The sequence below is a fragment of the Diadema antillarum genome, unplaced genomic scaffold (genome assembly GCF_040938485.1).
Source record: "Diadema antillarum isolate AM-2024a unplaced genomic scaffold, OU_Dant_1.0 seq00001241_RagTag, whole genome shotgun sequence".
NCBI lineage: Eukaryota > Metazoa > Echinodermata > Echinoidea > Diadematoida > Diadematidae > Diadema > Diadema antillarum.
In genome coordinates this window covers 323,880-350,815 of record NW_027272028.1, presented here as the reverse complement: position 1 = coordinate 350,815, position 26,936 = coordinate 323,880, and the positions used below count along the sequence as shown (strand labels likewise).

General features: G+C 37.7%; 1 protein-coding gene across 1 annotated transcript in view; it reads left to right on the top strand.

Moving 5' to 3' along the window:
* LOC139745217 (potassium voltage-gated channel protein Shal-like) overlaps positions 1–26,936 on the top strand; it is a 126,647-nt gene that overhangs the window by 28,833 nt on the left and 70,878 nt on the right. Inside the window, exon 2 of the mRNA XM_071655621.1 lies at positions 8,587–8,749. Coding sequence (XP_071511722.1) covers positions 8,587–8,749 — 163 coding nt within the window. The remainder of the gene's footprint in view (positions 1–8,586; positions 8,750–26,936) is intronic.

The window sequence follows — 26,936 nt, the reverse complement described above, 5'->3', positions numbered from 1 at the left end:
ACACAGTGTCTATAGATCTCTGCAAAGCTATTTTACCAGTGCAATATGATTATTAATTGAAAGAGAAATATCGGTTGTTACCACCATATGAACTGTAACCAGCCACGGATAACTTTTACATAGGTAGAACATTCATAAGGGACATCTATAGACAGTGTGTCAATCAAACTTTTACCCCAAGTATCGATATAACATTGATATGACCTTCTCTGGGTAGATTTATAAGCATAGTTCTAAATATTGAGTGAAAATATTGCCCCAGTGGTTTTGATTTTTTAATATTTAATATTTTAGTTATTAATAAAATGAAAACAACATATTCAAGATTGACACCATCATGTACTGTACACGTAGGCCCTACAGTAGAAGAGATCAAGTTTGAAAACATAATACTAATAACTCAATACCCCCCCAAAAAAATAATAATAATGAATAATAAAATAAAATGAAATAATATAAACAAAAAAACATTGTGATAATACCCTTTTGGTTCTCAGCCGAGGATATGTTAATGGATTCTCACCCTTAACATATTGGGAGTCTCTTCAAGCATACAGTATATAAATTTGAATGTATACAATGTGTACACATTTTCTCATTTTTTGTGCCTGCGGGCGTGTGTATGCAAAGTGCTCATATATATCTCTCAGAAAGATATATGATTAAAAAAAAGCATCTTTGTCAAACAAGTCACAGCAGAGAGTGCATAATTTGTTTATCTTCTGCGATGTCTTTGTAGGTGCTTCAACTTTACCCAGAAATGCACGATTTGATTATTTAATACCTTTCTTTGCCCGATGCACTATAGGATAAAAACCTTGCCCATCTCTGGATTGGTCTGACAAATAATATGGCGGTAGCCTGCCATAATGATATCACTGGTTTATGTATGACTTGAGTGACGAAGCGACAGACCAGAACTGCTGACGAAAACACACAGTATGTGCTTTCAACACTTGGCTGGTAGCGCACACACACACACACACACACACACACACACACGCACAAACACACACTTTATACAGTACTTACGTACATTGTGCATCGTGCATTGTACACACAAGATATCCATGTTGCAGGACCCCTTATTAAGATATTTCCCCATGGAGATGGTTGGAAGTTACAGTGAACTCAATTAGCATCTGGTCACAGCCGTGGTAGCAAGACAGGAAGTGGTGTTCGGAGAGTGGTTCTTTAAGGGGGTGCAGAAGTTCAGGTGTGCAGCTGTGCTATACATGCCGATAGATACCAAGTGATGAATGTGTTATCCAGATCATGTCTTCACAAAATTATTTGGGACTGCTATTTTTACACCATTAAAGAAAATGAAGGAGAAGAAGAAGGAGAAGAGCAAAAAGAAAAGAAAAGAAAAGTATACTTTCATCCACTGGAAGTATTCTACACACCCCAATCTAGAACAGTTTTAATTTTTCTTTCATTTCTTCTACTTCAGGTAGGAGAAAAACACAGAGAAACGGTAGTACTTTAAAATCTTGGTCTAGAAGTTTCAAATGAGCCATATTAATGTAATTGCTTTTTACCTTGGATGATTTGGAACATTGAGATGACAAAAAAAAAATGGAGATAGACTCTAACCACCCATTCCACTTCTTCTTCTAATATTAACTGCTACTACTGCTGCTAAAGATACTGCTACTACATCACCACTTCTGCTGTCATTAAAAAGAGCAGTCCCTTTTTGGAGGAGGTATTTATGACTGACGATTAACTCCCAACAGTGGGGCGATTTGCCTCATGTAATCCTCTCGGACGTCACCTGGCCCTCTTTGAAAGGAGTATCCACCCCGATCTATCCTCTCCCCTTCATCCTTGCCCTCAGCACTTGCTCATCCAATTAATCCGCCATTGATCTTTTACTGCGACCAAAGTCGATAATTTCTGTCATGTTGTCACTGTACCGTACAGACTGTCTGCTTCTGCCGGAGTGGTTCCCCCTGCCATCCGCTCCCCCCCCCCCCCCCCCCCCCCAAGTCGTCACTGCTTTATTTTTGCCTCCATTCCACTAACTTACTGAGGGTTTGGTGCATCAAAGGATATTAACTCACTTGACCTTATGCTACATGACTGGACATGGGGCAGAAGCACTAAAAACAGAGATTGTCGACCCTAGCTGTGGCTGCTGCTTGAGACAGGAGCTGATTGCCATTGAGTTCAAGTGATCTGGGAAGGGGGTTGGGGAGGGCCTAGGGATGGGGATGTCTGAGAGGTCATTTCTCTAAAAGCCTCCAAAACTATTAAAGGTACTGTTTACCATTGGGAGTAGTGACATAAAAATGTTCGAGTTATCATATTTGATGCATATGTCTAGGTCAATTGTATCAAAGAAAATCCTAACATATATAAATTTTGCAATAAAGCTTGAAATATGAGGAGATAACACTATTTTTGTCACTAAACCATAACTGTAGATGGTTTAGTCTAGAGACAATTTTCTTATAGCTATTGTTCACATTCTGTATGTTTAACGACATGACATTGATTTTACTGATTAACTTTTTTACACTAATTGTTTCTATCACTAACTCACATTTTAGAACTATTTTGAAGCACTAAAGCTGGGTTTTTGTTTCATCTGTAAATGGTAAAGAATGCCTTCAAAGGACATCGTCGAATAACAAGCCTTTTTTTTATGTAAAACCTTTACTCTTTCCTTTTTTTTAATAGCACCATCTTAAAAAAACCCAACCCAAACACCAAGGCATGCAAAGAAACAATATATTTTTAAATTTCATATGAATATTGTGATGTGAATGAAGGCAACTATTGTAATGATCCTTGACAAAATATTTGTGTCAAGGAGCAATATGTCACGTGATGTTTTGTCAAAGGAAAGGATTGACCTGATAATAACAGCAAATGTTTTCACTATATAGTTGCTACGTGACTACTGCAAATACTTGAATAGTTGTTGTTTTTTTGTAAGCCCCCATGCTGCTTGTGTGTGAGTGTGTGTGCCAATTTGGCAGATTGAGGTTTCTATGTCAGCAAATCTCAAATAATGGGGTATGGTAAAAAAAAGAGATGCGAATGTTGAAAGAATTGTCAGAGTTATGGCAGAATACATTTTTCCATGAAATTCCTGTCAAACAAATCAAACTTGATGGTTCAAAGATCTTAGGCCAAACATAAACAAAAAGAACCAAATGAAGAAAAATAGAAGATGCAACGTCAGACGTGCATTCTTGATTTTAATCCAAATCACTTTTTTTTTTCTCAGTGATAACCCATTTTCTCCAGCATTGAAACGTCGGTCCAGATTAATCCTTGTGAATCTCAAGGGTCCTCTTGTATTAAAGCCGGAGTGACCTCATTGAGGTGGAGCAATGCCATTCTTTAAAAGCTCCTGCAGCTAGCCTCAGCTGGGCAGGAGAGAAGTCAGCCTTCCCTCTAGGTCTTCATCCAATCTCTTTCAAGCATTTGCCTAATTCCAGAGCTGAGAGAATAAAAAAAAATTGTCAATGATTGCAATAAAAAAAAACACACCAAAAAACCTTACTTTTTCAGACATTGGTGTAAGCACAAACAAGCATTCTTTTCCAGGAATTTTCAATGGAGATCATGCGCTTGATAGAACTTTATGTCTTCTCCTCTCTTTTGTCATCCCAACATTCATAAAAGTTTGTTTGCATAGCATTACACTGGGGGCAAAAGGTATTCTAAAAATAAATGAAGAAAAGAAATATGGTTGGATCGTTCATTTGTACAATCTTTGTCAAGATTATGACAGCCATCAAATGACAGAAAAAATTTGTGTTGTGGGTGTTTACACAAATTAACTGGTTCATTGTAGATCTAAAAGTGAAGATGTTTTCATTTGGACACACAATATTATGTTGTAAAGCAGACAAGATGTGGCAGTCGATAGTTTTATGATTGCAACTTGTCTTTAAAGGAGGAAAACATATCAGAAAATGAAGTAGACTAATATTGCAGATCTATAAATGTTTCAAGAGAAGGTTGCAGTACAGCTGAAAATTGCCACAGGTTACACAAATAATGCACGCACACAAAAATACAACTAATTCTGGAATTGAATTAGTTTCCTCTTCTGTCAACAGAGGAGATTTTGTATTTCATCATCTGAAGATACCACTGATTTTTTTTTTTCCTTTTGAATGGGTGTTCTTTGTGCTGGGGCAGTTAAGCATTTTTGCCTTCCTTTCATGCCAAGGATGTTGAAGATACAATGTATGTCCTATTCTTTTATTCCGAGGTAGCTATCCATTGTTAATTCCATATTTTTTTTTTTCCAACAGACAATGATTATTGCTCTTGGGAAAATAGGAAAGCAGGATTAGTCTCTGTTACAGACAGTTTTTATCTGTTCTCTATTCTCCAACCACTCAAAGACAAAACAACAACAACAAATAAACAAAATCCTGTAAATGGCAGTAATGTCAGTCTGTCAGAGAATTAATCTTACTTTGAGAGCTAAAGACTAAAATGTGGATTAATATCTAACTTGATAAATTGGATCCACTTGATTTAAAGGAAGCATGTTACATCAGAGAGATTGAATTACAATGCCACTCTGTGATCATGTTGATTTTCTTAGGATTAAGTAAAATCAAACAAGCAACCGAATGGAATAGACCAATCTAGAGTTATTGATGGTTGAAATAAACCCAAAATTTAATTCATCAAAGCAAAACAGTTGTAAATCTAGATACTACCCTCTTGCATAATCCAACTAACATGTACTTTTATGTTAACAAACTGCCATGGATATTTAGAATGTTCTTGTACTTGCAACATAAAGAAACAGTTCAGGTGCTGTCCATGGCATTGCTTATTACAACTCTGTGTCTCCTGTTGTTATTCTCAGTTGACCTCTTTCTGCACGTGTGCAGAATGTGACTTAACTGGCTTATACATGCCATCAGAATAGGGCATACAAGAAGAAAGTTACCTATGATATCATATTTTCACATAATTTCCCCAAGCAGTGGTATTGGTGGCAGTCACATATGCAAATTAGACAAAGGGATGCTGTGTTGCTATCATCACAGCATATTTCTCCCATTGCCTTGTACTAAAAATATTATAAATATAAATTCTAGTTAATAATCTAGCCATAACATAATTTGAACACTTCAGTCGTACATTCATATTTGGTATCTTTAATCTTTAATTTTGATTTTTATGTCAAGTATTTCAACATTGTATTTCATGAATAGTATACACATTATAAATCATTGATCTTAGCTCCTTTTTGCATCTCCTTTCTAGTAATACAGCTGTTGGTGTGGTAGAAAGAAAAATGTTTTTTGTGCATACACATTATAAAAGCATTTTTTTTTTTTTGGTGCACATGACTGGACACATGACATTGTGTAAAAAGTAAAAACAGAAAAAGTGATGATAAGATCGAGAGTATGAGTCATTCACTAGATACAATACTGTAAAGTGACAGTTTTTCCCTATAAGCCTATATCTACATTAGATTACACGATATGGCTAAGCACTTGATTGTCTAAAAAGTTGTGGGGGGGGGAGGGAGAGGGAAGGGGGGGAAATGTATCAATAAACTGCCTACATTGATGTTATCTTCATTGATCTCAATCTGATGGTTTACCGGAAGAACGTATACCAGGGCCGGGGAACTTTACATTGGGCCAAATTTGTCATTCATGTACCGCACATGAAATCAAATTTGGGCAGTCGGCGAATCAACGAACTACATGAAATTGAATCTGGCAAAGTTGTTGGACAGATTGTTTCCCACAGTTTAAAAAAAAAATGGGGTTGAGCAACGTATTGTTTAGGAAAGTACAAATGCCTCTGATTTTAGACTGCAGTCTCATACTCATATCAGGCTTTGAATTTGGAAATTAAGAGTCGGGATGCACTTTTTAGCTATTGGGAAGGGACTCGGGTCATTTTTTTGTTCTTTCTTTGTTTGGTGAATTATTTGGATAATGGAGTTGACATTTCCAGCCAATCATACTGAATTGTATGTGGCTTCCTTTAAAGTGTCCTACATCCCCCCTCCCCCATTCTCCAACACTCCTGCGTAACCCTGTACCATCAATTTTGAGACTGATCATGCCTATTCCTTCCTTGCCCCAAAATTGCTAAATAGTGGTAAAAAAAGAAAATGTCTTGTGGAAAGCTATTTTGTACATTTGCTTTAAATGCCCTTTGATCTACATGGAGTATTTGCGTAATTTGCTGACTCGTATGTTAAATGTACACTACATTGATGTAAATGGCAAAAAGTCTGTAAGAGATTATACACTTGTAGCTGACCAACGACGATGCATACTGACTGGTGACCTTTACTTGTTGCTTTTGGTCAAAAGTAGCAAAGTGTGGCATTTTCTACCATTTTATTATCAAAGCACTTTTTTATTAGTACAATATATTTACAAAGCATGTGACTGAATGTACAGAAAAAGTAAAAAAAGAAGTATGAAACATATTTTGCAGAGCACAATTTGACTTCAAGAATAACAGTTATCCTGTAAGTATGAAATAATCAGTATAATTATTACCATACTGATGTTAAGAATATTTGATTAGCAAGTAACTGGGTGATCCAATGATGATACATTCTACATGGGTACATTGTATCTGTACAGTAATCTAAAATTATTATCGGTAATGTGGGATATGTCGTATGTAAGGCTACAATGTTGGTCCTGTAGCTTTTTTTTTAAGGGTCATGCAATGTACAGTGTACATGTAGAATAAGTGAAAATTACAGTTAACGAAAACATAACCAGTGATCTTGAAGTGGAAATTAGGTTGCTTTTTCCATGTATTTCCTGTGTTGTGGGATGATATGCTTTGAAAAAGTGATGAATCGATGTGTTAAGTGATACATAAATATGATACAAAAATCTTATTGTATCTGTTGTACATGTTCATTTTCTGTCTGTAGGCCTATGTATATCTATTGATACATACATTGTATATTTGAAACTATTATACAATGTACAGTACATGCACACATAATGTGTACATATTACACACATACAATGTATGTATAATGATATATATTAATGTATCATACATGAAATATATTCTCTCTATATTTATATGATTCTCTATGAAACGTCACTCAGTGGACACTCAACATGCCCCATTTTTGGCTACCATACAGTATACAGTGTACGCAGATGGGGAGTGAAGGAGATAACTGATTGTACATTAACACTGGATGGCAGCCAACCTTCCATCCACATGTGCAATCTATATAGCGAGGTTTCTCGCCGACTGCCATAATCATCAATCAACCATACATTTTGGCACCAGACGATGCTAAAACACAACCATGCAGCCGAGCCTCCACAAGCACACATGTATTACCACATTCATTGCTTTTATGGCCTGCTACTAGAGTATATTATGTGTGTGTATTCTTGAAGAGCATTATGCTTTTTCCTTATCCAGAGTATTAAAAAGCAACATTGCAAAAATGTTGCAAAGTTGTAAAATCTGATGTTGAAACCACTGACACATAAGTTGGTATCATTTGCCTTTTTTGTGCAGTTTTTGTGTCATCAAAGGTCTGTGTATGTCACACAATGTTTGCCAGACAAGTGGATGTGAAGAGCAAGCAAAGTTATTGTTGAATGAAGTGAAAGGAATTTTGTCATTTGTAGCATGTACATGTATTATGCTATTATGAGATGATCAGGAGACAGTTACTCTACTGTATGTGCTTAAGATGTATATGCTAATAGTAGAAGCTTTTTAAACCCACTGATATAATGTCCATGCTATTTATGTACAAGTTGTAACATGCATTCTTCATAGGTTCAAACCTAATTAAATTTACAGGTAGGTTTGTGTCTAGTCAATTAATGATATTGATTATGTTATGTACTGTCTTAGCAGATGGTTTGAGGAAAACCAAAATATGGTTTACACAACACTGCAATATTTGTCTAATAAAGTGAAATCTATACTGCGTGCACCATCTGTCTAGATGACCAATCAGGCTAGAGCCTGCTGTGAATGCCTTGTCCATTGCACCTTGTGGTTGGGAAACCACAATAGAGACATGCATGTATAGGAATTGACCAATATACTTGATGACAAAACATGAATCCGGTGAAGATGAGAATCTGATATTTCCATCTGCTTGAAAATGACTGATTTGCATTAATGTACATCAATCATACATAGGCTTTTTTGTGCATGTCTGTAGAGCTGATGCTCATTAGTTGCAATACTGTCTTGGTTATAGTAAGTGAATGTGTTCTGTTATACACATAGATACTGAAACATTCAGACAGAGGTATACACGTAATATGCGCACATTTACTGACATTAAGCACTAAAACATATCCATATGTTTATGTCATGTCATTGATGTTTGCATTGATAATTTATGACAACCTTCTTTTTGTCAGTGCAATTGTCGTCTTGTGATCTACTGGTACTTACATGTAGAGAGAAATTATTTGGAAAACTATTTTGACAGATGTCCAGTGCTCTCAAATATAATGAGACATTTAAATGTATTGTAATCATCTGACGAGATTTGTAATTTGTTCACATTATTCTTTTTTGTCTCCCCCCCCCCCCCACCCTCCCCCGCAACTTTCTCCCGTTCAGATATGGTGACATCGTACCGGAGACCATCATTGGTAAGATCGTGGGTGGTGTCTGCGCCTTGTCTGGAGTACTCGTCATCGCGTTGCCTGTTCCTGTTATCGTCTCCAATTTTAGCCGAATCTACCATCAGAGTCAAAGAGCAGATAAAAGGAAAGCCCAAAGAGTGAGTTTTTTTTGTCCCCCAAACGAATGTTTGCTATGCTGCTGCCAAAGAGAATGAAGTCAGAGAGATAATTCTCCCTGGCGTCATAATGTCATAGACGAGGTTTTTAAATGCTAGTTGTACATGTACAGGTACATGTACAATATGTATACTGGCTATATCTAATTGTGTCTGTAAGCCACCATGACAAATTATCTTCAACAGCTGTAACAGTCAATATACTGATATAGACGACTGACGTGGGTGGGAACACGTGGAGTGTTTTTGCTAGAATGGTTCGAAATGCTATTTAAGGATGTAATAAGTCCCAAGATTAGCCATCCTGAAATAGCTGTTCAAACCTTGTGGTGAAGACATTTGGTATTTTACCCAAACAACAAACGTCATCGTTCGTTATATCACGTGGGTTAGTCAGAGAGCTCTGAGAATGCATTCTTGTCACAAGAATGTCTGCTGACACTTTAGTAGAGATTGAAATGCACTCCAAAGACTGTATGCCGCATATACTTTGTCGCTCCAGTGCAAGTAGCAAATTAATTCACACAACTCTCACAACTACAATGTAAATCAAATTTCTGTTTGCATTGTAAATCATAGGTCATCTCTGTGCTCTGCAGCATGGCGTACATTACGAATATTTCTTCTCATGATTGCACCCCCTAAAAAGAAAGAAAAAAAAATTCATTACTGCATTGTCTGGTTTAATTTGCCATTTATTTACACAGAAACATTTCCCCATGGGAGAGCAGAAAAAAATGTTTGCCCGCAGATGAATACAGCAAAATATTTCAGTGTCGTAAGATCTGGTTGTCAAAATGCTGACTAGTAGCCGACACTGTAAGGTTATGTATGATCCAGGAGTGAAATAACTTCACAAACTTGATCATTTTGTTATGTTCACAAGGATGGACTGTTCTACATTTTCTTAAAGAAATAACAACAACAAAGAAAGAAAGAAGAACACTGGAATGATAAGGTATTTTGTGCATTTACTCTTGATACCATTATAAAATGAATTCAAAATGCATGGGATATTGACACATTTTCCCTGTTGGTGTGTTAGTTGAGCTTAGCACTTTTCTACAACAACAATGCGGAAATGACTCTCCTTTTATCAATAAGGTGATCATGTACCGGTGATGAGGTGATTGAAAGGAGAATTTGATGCAGAAAATTTTCCTAGCACACACTATAATTTTTCAACCCTGCAACAGTGACAGTGGGGACTCATTAGCCATTCGAGGCAGAGACCTGCGTGACTGCAGTAAATCAGAGAAAACACTGTGCTAAAGGTGGCGTGAAGCCTCGGCTGTTTCGATGATAATGATGATTATGATGAGCATGATTGTGATATGTGGTGTACCATTGACAACGGGGTGTTCATTGCAGTCGACGTTGCGTAGGCGGTAGAGCTTGTATTGCTTTAGCTTATGTAGTGAAAAGGGAAAAGAAAAGAGCACATTGTTGTGGTTTTATTGGGGGGGGGGGGTTGGTTCTGTAGCCTGAAAGACAATTGACTGTGCAGAGGATGATAATGAGGCTGAGATCATGATGTACTGACAGCCTGCGAGAGCACATCGTCAGATTCCCCCTCTACCCCCCCCCCCCCCAGTGGTGCATGATGGGAAGTCACCTGATGACATTGCATTCTGGATGCCCGTAACGTGTACTAAACCGAGTGCAAATTGGAGACGACATGTCAATAAGACCGGAGAAAAGACGTGAATATTCAGTCGGTACTGAACAGGGGGCATATAATCGCTCATGTATATCTCGGCGTGACATTCTCTCATTGGAAATGTGTGTTCTCAGATGTAGATCTACTTGCCAGGCTAGAATATTGACTGCCGTTTCCCCTAAATCAGATCATGCTCTTCTCTGCCACAGTTGTGTGGAAATAATTTTCATCCCTTTTATCCTGACACAGTGCTAGGTGGGCCATCAAAAAAAGGAGAGAGAGAGAGAGAGAGAGAGAGAGAGAGGGGGGGGGGGAGATAGAAATGAAAGGGAGCCTCACTTCTCTCCTATTACTGTTGATGGCAATGATTATTTTATTTTCCAAATTTGCAACTGGAGACCATGTTTGATATCAGCCAGCTTTAAAGACACTTCACGCTGAAGGGAACAGACGTTTCAAAATATATTTGAATGTCATCATACATCTCTGAAATAGATTTGGAGTAGAATTTCAGCATAATACTTTTCATTCTGTAGGAATGCCTTTTACAGTGTTTGCTGTCATTTTTGTTGTTGAAAAGTGTGATGTGAACAACACTGTAAAAAACAACAACAAACAAACAAAACAACAACTGGTCTGTGCTATCTGCTTGACACCCAAACGCTGATGCTCGGGCCAAAGCTGTTTGCATACATTAATGAATTGACATTGAATGGGAAGCCTGGGGATTGGATTTCGAGTAAAGTTTGCCCGTGTTTGGCATCACATGGCTCTTGCTAATCAATTTTCACTCGGTTTGCTCAACAGAAAATTTTCATTACTCGATAGGGGAATGGAAACATTGCAATGTTGATTCAAGCCTGTGGCAGTGCACATTCAAAGTCAGATTTCTAAGGGAGAGAAGAAAAGCGGCCCAGCTTCCGCTTTCCATCTACTGTTCAAGCTTGAAAATATAGAAGACTTTTTTTTTCAATAACCACATTTCTGTTTTTTCAGTGCAAAGATATCCTTAAATATTGATTTCAGACTGGTATGTACATACCGTAGTAGGTAAAAGTAAAAAAAAAAGTAATTGTGAAGTTCTCAGTTAAATCACGCTAAACTCCACTTCCATTTATATGGCTGAATCCAAGACTTTCTTTTTGACCTGTTTGCATAAATCATTAAAAGTTCAGCTTTTGTTAATTTGTCTAACAACACTGATGTCCCTGTATGTATAAGTTGTCTGATATTAAAACTTCCTACCAAATTCTTATCTGGACTGATATCAGCACAATGTGTCACTTTCTAAGTTTTGTGTAGGCATTAAAAACAATTTTAAAACTTCTGCCAGTATTGCATAGATTTTTATTTAAACAAATCTGAACTATGGCTATTTTGCTTAAGTTATTGAAAAGACCCCAAAGTTTAAGGTTTCATGCCACATGGTGTTTTGATTATGGCTTCCCTTGATGACTTTTGTAACATTTACATTTCCTAGACGTAAGGATTACCACCTTTGGTATATCTCCCCCTCCCCCTTCGAATCTTTTAATCAAGAGAAGGCTTAAGTTTGTTCTGAAAAGTACAAGTTATGGCTGAGCAGAGAGTTCTACCTCATGTGGGTTTTTTTCTTATCAGCACTCTGCACTCTGAGATGGGGAACATTTTCTAATGCTTGGAAGCATGTGAACATGTAGTTGTCCCAATGATCACAAAGAAAGTTTGAGAGCAGGTAATGCTCACATTTTACAAACAGTTGATACCATTGCTTCAGTGGTCTGAATTTATTGTATTTGCAAATGCTCTTTTTTTTTGTTGGTATAATTCAGACACAGCAGCAGACGTTATTGCTGAAAAAGGCAAAAACCTGGCTTTAAAGGGGAGATATGGCTTCATTGTTATTTTGGTTGGTTCTGAACTTTCTCACAGCCATGCTTCTCAGAGAAATGACTGTGTAATTTTAGAAACAGTACAAGCCGTTTGTGCGTGATGACTTGTATGCTGGTACCTCTGCACTGCTCTCTTCAAATTTGTCACTAACGTAATTTGAACAGTTGTGCAATCATGTGCATTTTAACGATAGCCACTTGACGTCATGGCTGCGTTTATTTGTGCGGGAACATTAGCACGAGACATTCGTGAGGGACTCTTATGACATAGTGGGAACGTGACTGGTTTAAAGAAGGAAACGAACCCCAACCTGAAAACAGAGTCTATTCAGACACCTAGACTTCACAAGTTCTTTGCCTATAAAGCCTACAGAGACAGTCTCTGCAAGAAAGCAGTAGTAATATACAGCATTGAGGTGTATGAATTCTGTAATGTGGTGGAAAGAACAGTAATATATGATAGAACTCTGCACCAAACTGTGGAAAATTTTGTGCAGACTGAAAGCTTTGTTTTTGAAGACAACATCGGGGAGTATTTTTGGGGTGGATCTGTAAAGATTGATTGTCGAGGCATAGGGAAAATGACAGTTGTAATTCTAGCATGTAGGGCCATATGACAGACTACATGTACAGTGAGGCCATTTTGTTTATTCTTGTGCCCTGCACATTCATCCTCAGCAGTGCTTTGAACCCTGAACTCTTACAGTTTTTTCTCAAACTTTAAGAAACAATGCAAAGCTACTTCAGTGTGCAGAAGATGCCGTTATACACCTTCAGGTTGTCACTTAGGTAAAGCTGAAATCTCTAGTAAATGAGACAAGTGTAGGGGTTGTAAAAAAAAGATGGTCTTTGTGGCTTAACTCTCTGAAAACCACACATGTGAAATGCCTTCAACATGTGATTGGAGACAGTTACTCAGATAATGGAATTTAAGGGAAATTCTGTTATTGTATGATTATATTCCAATGTTCACTTTTTAAAGGGATGGTACAGTATTGGTGGAGATGAAAATTGGGCTTTTAAATTTTTGCGAGATACCAAGAAAACACTTATATGATATAGTACAGAGTGTACCATTTTAAGAGGAATTCAAAGTTTATTTGATGAAAATCGGGTTTGGAATGACTGAAACATCCAAAAACAAAGTAAAACAAAGCAATCGTAATAAAGTGTGGGTCCCACACTTTATTAGAATTGCTCTTTTTTGAATATCTCAGCCATTTCGAAACAAATTTTCATCAAATAAACATTGAATTCCTCATAGAATTACATGCTCTTTCATATTTCATAAGAGGTTTTTCATTATCTCACCAAAAAAAAAAATGTTAGAAACCTGAAATTAGGTCTCAACCAAAACTATACGATCCCTTTCAACCTTACTGTGCCAATGTGTCAAATGTACCAAAAAAAGTCACACACAAACGTATGGACGGGGAAATTAATGTGGCAGAGAGGGTTAAACATAAAACTTGACAGAACTTGTCTTAAATACTATAGTATTAGACCTCATCATCCTGAGAGTGAAAAGTTGAAAAATAAAAAAATGGTAACAGAATATTGAAAGATACCCTGTATATATACCCTATGCTGTTTCTCATTGCAAAGTCTTCTTTTCATATTGGATGCCTGTAATTCAAGATTGATTTTAGACAAGTGCTACGGATGATACATTTGCCAGATTCGACGTTAGTGTATCTCAAACGTATAAGCAGTGAAATTTTCTTGACCAGCAAAAGGGAAGGCTTCTTGTTTGTTTGTTTGTTTGTTTTTTCTAGAGGTATCATTCAAACAATGAAGTCGTTGATCAATATTGTTGTGTAGCCGTTCATGATAGTCTTTTCTGGAAAACAATGCCGTGTATAGTAAATCCATTGATGATCCGTTCTCCTATCTGACAGGTATGAAAACGCTCACTCACAGGTTCCCACTCTGGTCCACAGTCAGAAGTGATTTATTACTCATTCCTGCCTCATCATTTCAATGTTGCCATTTACAAGTGTGTGTATATATACATTGGTACTTGCCACACGACAAACGCAATGACTCATTTTTTTAAATACTGTCGCCGTTCGACCTGCTCGCTCGCAACCTACATTCACTTATGAAGACAGTTAATGCTTTTGGAAGTAGTGCTGTCGTTAATACTATGACAGTGGTATAATAGGATTCATCTTCTTCACTTGACTTATATACCTGCTAGGTAACTGAAAGGATTCTTGTGTGTGCCTGTGTGCATGTGTCTATGTGTGAGTGTGTGTGTGTGTGTGTGTGTGTGTGTGTGTGTGTGTGTGTGATTGAGATATACGTGTATATTCATATGAGTCATGAAAACACATGCAACATGTACACACAAAGAATGATCAGTGATGATACTCTTTACCTGGCAGATATGTGAGAGTGAGATATGTGCCGTGTGTGTTTGTGTTGCTGTGCGCACCCATGTTATATCGGGTATATATGCAGATATGAGTGAATATGTGTCAGCGCTGTATGCCCTTGATGGAGTGAGAGTGAAAGATATGGAGCAGGGAAGGGAAGATAGAGAGACAGAGACTCTGTACGTGTGTGTGTGTGTATGTGTGTGTGTGTGTGTGTGTGTGTGAGAGAATATATGTCTGTGTGTATGTACATGTGTGAGAGAGAATATATGTGTCTGTGTCTGTGTGAGAGAGGGAGAATATTATGTCTGTATGTGTGTGTGTGTACGTGTGTGAGAGAGAGTGTATGTCTTGTGTGTGTGTGCGTGTGAGGGAGAGAGAATATATATGTATGTCTGTGTGTGTGTGTGTGTGTGAAAGAAAGAAAGAAAAAGAAGGGTAGAAGGGGAATGGAGGAGGAGAGAGGGGATCGAGAGAGAGAGACTGTGTCTGTGTATGTGTGGATGTGAGAGAGAGATATATAAATAAGAATGTGTCAGTGTGTGTGGGTGTGGGTGTGTGAGTATGCTTCCATGTGTTCACACTATGGCATGTATGACTGCACACACACTCGTCTGTCTGTATCTGATGGACACCTTCTCCCAGTCATTTATTTAGACTGACATGGATAGCGCCATGAATGTTATGCTTCAGGGATCATCTGGAAATTGCAGCTTAGGGTAGCTAGGAGAGAGAGAAAAAAAACCAACCCACCAAATCCCCACCCCTCTCTGTCCCATCCCTTCTGATCTGACTGTCTGCTCCGAGGATTAGAAAGAGAAACGATTCTCTTTGGACCTTCCAACAGTATTACATCAATTCTGTGGGGCCCCGATGTCACATTTGAAGGGAGAAAATCCATTTGGTCGCAGTTATGGGTCTGAGATTTTTTCGTTGTGTTCTGGTTCTGCTTTCTTTTGTTGTTGTTGTTGTTGTTGCAAATGATATCAGAACAAAAATGCCTCACTCCCCGGTGGATTAGCTTTCCCTTGGTGCAGCTTTTTGGGATGAGGATACAGTCTATGGTGTAGATAAATGACTACCACACAGAGTGTCTGCAGGCAATATAGAGTAATGTGTAGGAGACAGACGTGCTGTGAGCTGGCTTGCCGTGTGAGAGTGCTATATTTCACACAAAGCAGGGCAGACGAATGCATACAGAACATTGTTGTCTGTGTCCAAGGCTAAATTGTTTAGCAGGTTGCGCCAGCTATTTCGTTGAAAGTCGGACAGTAAGGTTGTCCATCAGAGATGTGAAGGTACAGCCTCCTTTATGGCCCCTTGTCATGTGTTTCCTTCCATGGCCAACCTTGTATCCCTCCCCCTCCCTTCCTTTTCAGAGCCCCTCCCTCACCTTGCTCAACAATGCACATCTGACATTGAGGCTGCGTGTGTACTGCAGAACCCAGTTCTGTAAATATGAAGTTAGGGCTGATATGTTTGTTGTGTTAATTTCTTGTCAAACACTTTTTCCTTGTGGCTTCAAAGGAATCAAAATTTCTAAAGAAATATCATGACTTAACCTCGATGTTTCCACAAACACTATTTCACTCTGATGGTCACATTGTGAGAAAAGATTGGTCATGCTTGTAATTTGGCCAGGATGACCAAGTCGTGTGGCAATGATAAGAAATTGTGAAAGATTATTTTGTTATTTGACCACCTCGTAAAGATTAGGGGCTTATCATTTGCAGCTACTGTATTATATCTGGATTCACATATTCACAATGAAAGCAAAACAACTAGAAACACCAAGAAATTATTCAACTCAGAATGATTTATCCTCCCTAAAGCTATTGCAAAATTAGGATGCCACCATATCTAAATCAAAGTTCTCTTCTGCAAATGCAATGGAGAAGACTACTTTAAGAGAAAACGACATGTATACACTTGTGGTGAGAAGACCATATTCATGCAGTTACATTATTATGATGAAAATGTGTGTAATTTGCCTTAAAAAAGATGAAATGTTTGCTACACGCTGGCAGTTAATATCTGAAGATGCATTGTATGTAATTTCCAGCAAGTTTTTTCTGTAAATTCTGATCTGGTTTGTAGAAGCTTTTGATGTAAGCAATTTAGGGCTTTTCATGCAGAATATCTTTAAAATCGACATGTTAATATAGTACAAACTATCAACAATCATAATACAAGCAGTGAAGGAATGCCAGCGGTCCCTATCTGCATTGCCTTTATGAAAAAAAAAGGAATTATAGATAAAAAAGAGAACCAGTCCTCGCCCTTCCCTTATTTCTCTTACAATAGCCAACACTCATTACAGTCCATGTCTGTTAATAATGACGACAACCACTATCATCTTCCTACAAGACACATTTGAATAATCCAGACCGACATACATTAGCCGTCTTGTAATTGCACTCTTTATCACTTAACTAGGCGCTTTATGGGATACCGGTTTGGGTTTCACGCTTCTGCCGGGCACTCCATAATTGAACCCTCCACTGCCCGACCCCTGAAGCAATGACCTTTGGTATTAAGATGCACCAAATGTTGAATTGAGCATGTCCGTTTGTAACACATGTTGTGCTACGTACAACTTTTATGTGTGTGTGTGTCTGTTGATGTGTGTGTGTTTATGTGTGTAAAGTGTGTATGTAAATTCCATACATGTATCTGCATGATTTCATATTCTCGCTCTTCGGCGTGTTCAGCGCAGCAGTGACATGAAAAACCATTTGCTCTCGCCAACCAGATGCCTGGAGCAATGTCGTGACATTTCAGTCTGGACTGTGCTTTGCAGCATTCGAGTTATAATGGATTTAGCACGCCAATGTTCCTTTCTCTGTTTACTTGGCAAAATAGATTAGAACGAACGGCACGGGCCGGCGCTCTCACAAACAGACCAACTTCTGTCACTTTGTAAACAGTGGCTGGCTGGATGAGCAAGTTATCTCAAAGAAAAAATGTCAACTTTCAATTTTACTAATTTGTAAAAGAAAAAAAATATATATAAAATGCAGATATATGTGATGAAATGAATAGGTTGCTTGTCATGTGTACAATCTCATGTATGTAATAATATTGTATATTAGAAAAAAGCAATTCTTTAACACTGTTGAGGTATATGATTTCTTTATTTCATTCATTCATTCATTCATTCATTCATTCATTCATTCAATCATTCATTCATTCATTCATTCATTCATTCATTCATTCATTCATTCATTCATTTATATTCAAATAATACAAATGAGCTCATGTTTTACCATGAGAGGAAAAATTGAAGGCAATACCTCAGCACTTTGAAGCTAGTTTTGAATTTCTGTGGCATATGCTGAATATGTGCCAGTTAGTGTTGTGGAAGTGAAATACATCATACTAGTGTTCCTAATATGAACTGGTTAAGTTGAACTAACTCTGATTATTTCCATTCAGTAAAAGTGTTAAATGGTTTTAATTTCTGGTTAGGAGTCACAGCATTAACATTCAACAATGACAAGGCTATCTAACTAAGTTATGAAACAAGTCTTGCAACGAGGAAATATGTTTTCAAATGAAGACAGTGGTATTATTGTTAACTATACCAAAATAATATGAGTAGATTTTGTAGATGATATCAGTTCAGTTGAAGATAGGCCTACATGTAGTTCAATCTAAAATGTGATTGATGTAACAGATGGAGAGGTACATGTATATTGCGGAAATATGTATAGTTTACTTTTTTTTTTAAATGCATAGAGTGCATGTACTTGTCACTATCCAGTGTAACACTAAAGTCCCACTACAGAGCCAGTGCATCAAATATCGAGAACAGAAGTTGTATGTATGCACACCCAACCACACACTTACACTGTCTTATACATTTACACACATACACACACAAACACACACACAGATGGAATACACACATGGACACGCAATACATTTATACACCTTCGCTCCATCAGACTTGCACAGAGTGTTCACTGGGCTAATAGAATCAGATGATGGCGCTACATGCAGAGCAGTATTTCGGCCCGTAGCACTGTAGCTGGCCACCAAGATGCATACATGTTAATAACAGAATCTAACGGAGCATCTTGTTGGCGGGGGGCCCCCCTGCCGATTTTTTTTTTTAAAGAGGCCTCCGTACAGTAGCATATGAGGATCGAGGGAGAATATTTGCATGCAAGAGTTAGTGTTCATTACATGCTTTTAGAGAGGGAGCTGAAATGAGATAACAAATCAGAAGTTGATCACCTCTTGTCTTGCTAGAGAACCCTCTCTTTACACAAGATTATTCTGTGTTTTTCATGGGGGGGGGGGGGATGGGAGGGGTGGGTTGAATGAGGAGAAAGGGGAGTGTTGAGATGTGCCCTTCTTGCTGTGTCACACATCAACACTGGGTTTATTACTACCACCTGTGACACATTTTGGCAATAAATATGGCAAGGGGGGAGAATTTGTAGACTTTATTTTGCAGTAATAGCCTGCCATATGGTGAAATGTCTGCACACCAGACGGATGAAAGTACAGGAGCTTTCTGCGGGGATAGAAGCAGTATCTGGAGCGTGGAATGCCATGTGGTTTGTCTTCATTTGGCATAGTCATCCAGATCTGTCGTGGATGAAGTGACAGCCGATCCTCTTGATTGTGATCCAAATGAGAGCATCAGCGATAGAGAACTGTTGAGCGATGGCAAAATCAACAGATTTACGATGAAGAGGATTACGGCTAGTAAAAATCAGTGGCTACTTTGGGAGGTATGGGGGTGGGGTGGTTTCTCTTTGTATGGAAAAGGCATAAGGCATGAAAGAAAAACAGGGTGTTTTCAAAGAACTTTAGATATTTCAGCTATTTCAGTTATTTTCATTCTGTTTTTATTATTGTTAGTCCTTTATTATTTGTCGAAAAATGAAATAAACTTTGAATTGAATTATTGTTATTCCGTTTGTTATATATGCTATTATAACGTATGTGCAATATATGCTGTTTGTTTTTGTCCTTCTTTGATGTTATGCCAGTGGAAGGCGAATTTCTGTATTTTTAACGGACAATAAAGTTCCTTGCATCCTTGTATCCTTGTATTGTCAAGAAAGCATTTATACAGTATTTTTTTTAATCTCATAACTTTATCATTTTTATTATCTTATCATTATTTTTATGTGCTTTTTGTATAAGAAGTACATGAGTAGGCCCTACAGCCAAAGAAGATTTTGCCTAAATCTATTTCTCATCTTCTTGTCTGTCAATAATGTTACTGGAATCTGCTTGCCAGTACTACCATGATATTAGAATATAAGCAATATTAGAATTTGAGCAAAAATAATGCACCTATTAAGTAGACTGGGTCCATACACTGTATGCACCATTTATGTGAATGTAAGGTACACCTGTCCAGCTAAATGTGGGGAATGTCATCTTCCGAAGTGCAAGTTATCAATGTGTTCCATCATGTCCAAGATAGTGATAATAAATATAGCAATAAAGCAAATGGAATGGCAGAGGTTTCATACTAATTGCATGTCAAATAAGAAGGTCAATGGACTGTAAGAACTTCACCTACTGTAAAAGTGGATATTTTCGCGTGACTAATTTTTTGCAATCGGCGGGGTAAGAAGAGTTTTGCATGTTTTAATTCCGTGGAATCAAGACATCAACTACTGGAACATATGGCGAGCAAAAATATTTGCGTGCTTTTATTTTCGCGCTAGTTTCGGGTTGCGCAAAATGCGCGAAAATTTCAACACAGCGAAAATTTCCACTTTGACAATATTGTTGCCAAGGAGTGATACCAGTGGGAACCACTTTTACATCCAGATAAGCCTCCCATCAACTTATTCAAACTCTTCTGTATTTTTCTCTCTTTTTTTTTTGTGACACAAAATCAAAAAAGGGAAAACTTGCATCCTTTATACTAAAAATGGTTGCATCGCAATGTGCATGCATTACTATATTGCCTACCAATGATGACTGTTGGCAGGAAACTTAGTCGTAGGTGCTGAATTATCAACCATGATCATAATTTCTCAAGATTTTCTTTTGTGTATGAACCAGTGGGACGTTTGTTATTGTAGTTGCTGACATCTCCTCATCATAACTGGCATATCTATATATGGTTGTGACCAATTAAGTGAAACATTTCGAAGCCTTAGAATTCTACAACTTTCTTTTATACTTAGAGTGTAATTTTGATGAAACTTTTTCCCTTGTGTTCATTCGATTTCACTCCACTCAGTGATGTCAACTCAACTTACATTTGAATGCGGAATTGCACTTGAAATGGTTGTTGGTTTCTACGCTGCACATGATGTGGACATGGTGGGTGGGTAGACTCACCACATCTTGGACTTGAACAAACAAACTGCCATCATCCACTCAGATAAAAATAAATTGCAGAGGACTGCACCTATTCTGGGAAGTTTATTACTCTCTCCCGCCGAATCGGACATGAATCTGTTATCGTAAGAGCTGCGCCTAGGAGTATATCTTCACCCAACATCCGTGGTGGGATTTGCGTAAACTGTATGTCTCAGTGTTGCCTCTGATATAGGTCATCTGCACATGCATAGGGTATTGTGCATACATGTACATGATATAGTATACATTCAGTTATATGTCCCCTCCGATCTACATCTGCAAAATATATGTCACTAAAGTGTTACATTTATTGCCAAACATTTCATTACATGTTTTAACTCCTTTTAACTCCATTAGCAAATCACACATTTAGTGGGATATTTGAAACATCTAAAAGTACACCATAAAGGAAAAGCCTTGTCTATAGCATGAACACGAAGGACTGGGACATACTTTAGATATTTTTATCTTGATATGAAGTAAAATGTATCCCCAAATAAAAATGTGTGTTCTTGTTGTATACTTTTTATTACCTCATTTATTATATGCCTGTAAGCTGGTAGCTGTGCATGCTAGTCCTGTAGAGTTAGAGCGTGACTTTTCACCCCATACACCCTAGAAATAGGATACCAAATACATTGCACGTGAAAGAGCTTTTTGTTTTTGGATCTGCTAATCACATCCTGTGTAGAGGAAACTAATTAGATCAAAGACTCCATTTTTTTTTTTTGACAGGAGTTCAACTTATTAATTTTTTTTTTTTTTTTTGCCAGACAAAAATTAATTTCATCGCGCTAGCTGTAATGACAAATACAGATTTGGTGTTCAGATCACTCATGCGGGATGCATGCCTCTTCTGACTCCACAAGGATGGTCCCAGATGCCTGTGACGATGTATATTGGTTCCAAGTGCAAACAAACTTCCCCCTTTAACTGCCATTATGTGATGAACATAGTCTGGGCTAATGAGATGCCCATCTGGCCCAGATATGTCTTCAGAGATCAAGCCAATTAAAGGCCTAATCCTCTCCACAGTAGGCCAACATTGAGCTGTAATCACCCAGAGATGTATAATGCCAGTGCAATTATATTAGAGTTGAAGGAACTTTCTCCATACTGAATTTTGCACTGACAAAGAAATGCCTATCAGATTCCTTAAAAAAAAGACTCAAGTTCAAACACTAACTGCAATTAATTTTTGCTTTATGAATTCCCATCATTGTGATATGCATAAGTTTTTATGAATATTCATCATGTTGATGCATATTTATCATTAATTCCATGCATGCTGATGCATTGTAACATGACCCATAATGATATGTCACAATAAATATTTAGTCTTTTTAATGGTTAGAAATTATTTTTCAGTAAACAATCTGTTATTATTATCACATACCGTGTAAACTGTTTGTTATATGCATTCATCAACACAACATTTGCTACTATAAAAATTTCAGTGTTCAAAGTCTTGTTTCAAATTGAGGTCTTTGCGCTTTTTTTTTTAAGGGCACATGTTCAGCCTGGAATAAAAAAATGTGCATCTTCAAGATGATATTACTTTGCAATTGCCATTTAGACATTAACTCGAATTAAGACTCCTCATGCTCTTGTCAAGGTCACCTACAACAATGATACCTTATCTATGTGTATGGTCATTAAAAAGGTGGTCAACTGGGCATCACCTGTATGTTTTCAGCGTGAGCACATAGCAAGCACATTGCCATATTCATCATCCTGTTATATATGTCACAACATTGATTAACCTATATGTATTCACATTATTAAAGTACATAACCTGTGCTCTTTTTAAATGTACATGTAGCTTGCCAAAGGTCACTTAAAAGAAAAATGTGACAATGTGATGCACTCTAGGTGTAATCCATACACATGTGTAGCTTTAATCTGCTCTTCTGCCAAATTGATTACTATTCTTGGCAACAAAAATGCGAAGAGGACCAGAAAAAAAAGACAAAATATGGCATATGGGCATGCATTTTGGATGAGAATATGAAAGACTTATCATGGACAGTAGCCAATTACCAGTTGCCACTTGAAGGTGTTTACACTGTACCATACTACAGTGATTAATCTGCCTTCTTTTTTGGCATCTCTTCTATGCGTCATATCCTAATTATTGCCGGCTATCCCCTTTCTGATTTCCTACAGAAATCTGCAGGTTAGATATACAGTAAGCCTACATGTACGTGCCAATTTATATTGATCACTCAATGTTTTTTTAGCTTTGTAGGCAAAAAATGGCTGGCACCAGGAGGTCATGATTTCATATATTTATACTGCATTACATACGATGTCTTTGCTTCTGATTTCGTGCTATTTGTTTTATACGTCAACTGTGCTGTTTCCATGTGAATATACATTATGTAACTGTTATTGTTGTTTTCATTTGGTTGAATAACGATGATGATGATGATGATAATAATGATAATAATAATAATAATGATAATAATAATAATAATAATAATAATAATAATAATAATAATAATAATAATAATAATAATAATAATGATATTAATAATAATAATAATAACATATTATACATTTACCAGGTTATACAAAATGCTCATAATTTCATTAAGTGTATAGTGTATGTAGTTGACATATCATTCAGCCCAGATTTTATTAGAATACGACACAATAAAGACATGTAGACTTGGGATGGTGTAAACACACCATATTCACTGATGTTGAAATCTATAATGCATACGGTAGTTTGCAGTATCTATCCTGGTGCGGTTGATACTTGCTTAGTCCTTGACCAATATCAAACCACGTTCCAACAATGCAACTTCAACTTGGCTAGTGTGGAGGCCTGTACTGATGGCCAGGTTGGTAATTAGCTAATTGCTCGTCAAAACTGCTTCGGCAGAAAAGAAAACAGCAACAACAGAAGGAATTGTCAATTACACTAATTACTTCATGAGGAATGCTTTGTCAAACACAATGCAAGCCGGCTGTTGTTATATATATTGCCATTCCAGGGAATTGTGGTTCATATTTTCTAGAAATCAATTTAGTACATATTCCCCCCCCCCCAAAAAAAAAGTGGTTCTTGTTTGCTTCTTTCAGGTCAAAATTAAGGATTCTCGTGACTTGTACTGCTACTAGTATTGTACAAGTGTGTGTGCATTACAGTTTGTAGGTTGTACTTCTTTAAGTTGGATGTGTTTATTTGTGTGAATTTCAGACCAGGTACTGAATTATGCAATTATGTAGAAAGGATTTTACAAAAGTTATTGTTAGACATGATGTAAAAAATTAGTGATGAAGAAGACAAATCATTAAAATTCATTGAGCTATACTTTTTATATCAAAATTTCGTGATGGACATCCCTTGACACTAATGAAACTTTGATGCTTGTTTAAGTACCTTGTATAAATGTACAAAGTTGAGAAGGCAGTCAAGTGTGCCAGAAGAGGTATTAGTGCTCAGTCACTGCAACTTACATATGGTCATTAAGAAATGCAGAAGTTCGCAAAAACTTTCAGACGCATCGAAGAGGAAGGTTCAAGTGGTGAGGAAACGCACCTTACAAATTGCGAGTCGCCATTAACCCAGGGACTCCGCCCACTGCCGTAAACTAATACGTGATAACCTTATGAAAGTGGCGGCGGTAGCCGAGTTAGATGGCTTTATTCGATATGCACTTTGCACATTAGCCACACATCCTGAGAAAATATCAGCCACCCCATGGGTGCATTTAGCCACAGACTGTCACACTGCACTCGCCAAATGCTGGAAAACGGCTGATGTGGCAAGGAGATGATAAACTCCCCCCGCTGTACCCGTGTTGCCAATGATGTGATTACGGTCTGCAGGTAGTGATTTTTACCTCAAACTTGACTAGCCAAGCAAGGCGTGGAGAGAAGGAGAGGTAGGCACAATGACATCATGCATGGGAGGAGAAAGACATGGTATAATAGCGTGTCGAGCCAGCCGGTATTCATCTGTTGTCGGCAAAATAGCACAGAATTCTCAAAGAAGAGGTATTGTGACCTTTTTGTTTGCTTTGCTTTTTTAAAGTCATTTTTTTTTGGGGGGGGGGATGGTGTGAGGGGAGGGAGTGAGCAAAGTTTAGGCATGGATGGAAACAGTGAAAGCAAAGGGAGTGGGGAGTATAAGCTTGATATACATATATATATATATTTTACACACACACATACACGTACATGCACACACACAAATTGATAGTCTGGTAGCAAGCATAAGCTATACAAGTCAAAAATATGAAATCAGACGTACATATCCTTGCATCCCCCTGGTTTGCTAGAGGTTCATAACTGTTAGAATGCTCTGTTATTTTTTAATTATAGATTTGAGTTTCACTGTAGCCATGACTGCTCTAGCTTTTTCCACTCTGTAGCAAATGAAAAAAAGAAAAGAATCCCCATTGAAGACTGTTGAAACAATTAATTTTTATCCATATTAAGTATGTATGTAAATGCAAATGGAAGCTCACACTTTGGAGCAAATATTCGAGAAGACTGTGAAACCTGAATTCATAATTTCTCTGCCTGCAAGTACATGGCTCATTGTATTTCAACATTGAGGCTTGCATCCAACGAGGACAGTGGTAGTGAACATATGGCCATCTAGTATTTGTCTTGGCTTCATTATGATTACATCTCACGTCACGTCACCGCACACGGTGTAACAGATGCCGAGAATATATTGACAGTCCCGGGGAATGGAGCATTTTCTCCGCGGTTGCCATGGGAATTCGGGGGTTCATTTGACTAGCTTTTCAGAAGCTGCCGTACCCCGGCTGGGTCCGCGTGCCCTCAGGTGGCATTAGCAATGACGGCTTCAGCTCAGTAGAAGTGCAGCGATTCTGTATGCAGTGACATTGGCCAAAAAAAAATTATAATACTTTAGACACCTGCAGTCTCAAAAGACATTATCTATTCAGCACGTCAGCCATGGTTCAGATTTTAGCGCTAGAAAGTCTTGCATTCATGTCTATGCATAGGAAGTATGTCTGAAACCTTATTTGTTGTTGCTGTTTCTGTGAAGATGAGGTGTAGATATAGAGGCTGAACATGTTACGCGTGTCAAATAATAGCAGTCAATTTGAATTATATTTTCTCTGACATATCTTGCATGTTATGACACATAAAAATTCAAATTCCTTACTAGGAGCAATAATTTGTATGTTATATTGCAGCGCTCGTATATTACTTGTACTATAGATTTAACTTGGTTGAAATATCTACCGTATGCCTTGATACAAAAACCCTGTAAAGAATAGATCTCAGAAGCATTTGCGTAGATATAGATTCATCTTGACTGACATGTAGGCCTATGTTTGATGATTTCATGATGTTATTAACACTTTCGATGCAGTAGGCAACCTGCCTGTGTGCAGTGTGTCAGTGTTGTTTTAATCTATGTGGTGTGTGTGTAAAAGGGTTAAACAAGAGTAGAAACAGTTACATGCCTGGATTTTCTTTCTTTTTCTTTTGGGGGGGGGGGGAGCGTGGGAAGGTGGGGGAAGGTTGGGGAGGGGGAGAGGAGTGTGAGATGTGATGACGTGCAATTAGATAGAGTTATGACACCTGTAATGTGTGCGTTAGCAATATTGCATTAGTCTGCTATCAAGGTCACCTACATGATTTGCTCTCGATGATGTGCTGCAAAGGAGCTGTGGGTGAGGTTTCACTTCTCTCACTTCTCGTGCCTCCTGACGTGTGGGATGACGATGATGATGATGATGGCTCGATCTACACTGTATGTCCTGGCCTTGGTCAAACCAATCAAACAGGAATTCCCCGATGGCATTAAGCAATTTCTTTTTCGGTGTTTCCTAATCTTCCCACATCATCATATTATCTGATGCATTATTGAGACTTGTCAGGGCTAGGGGTATATACATGGTGTCATGTGCTCATGCAGCCTCAAGAAG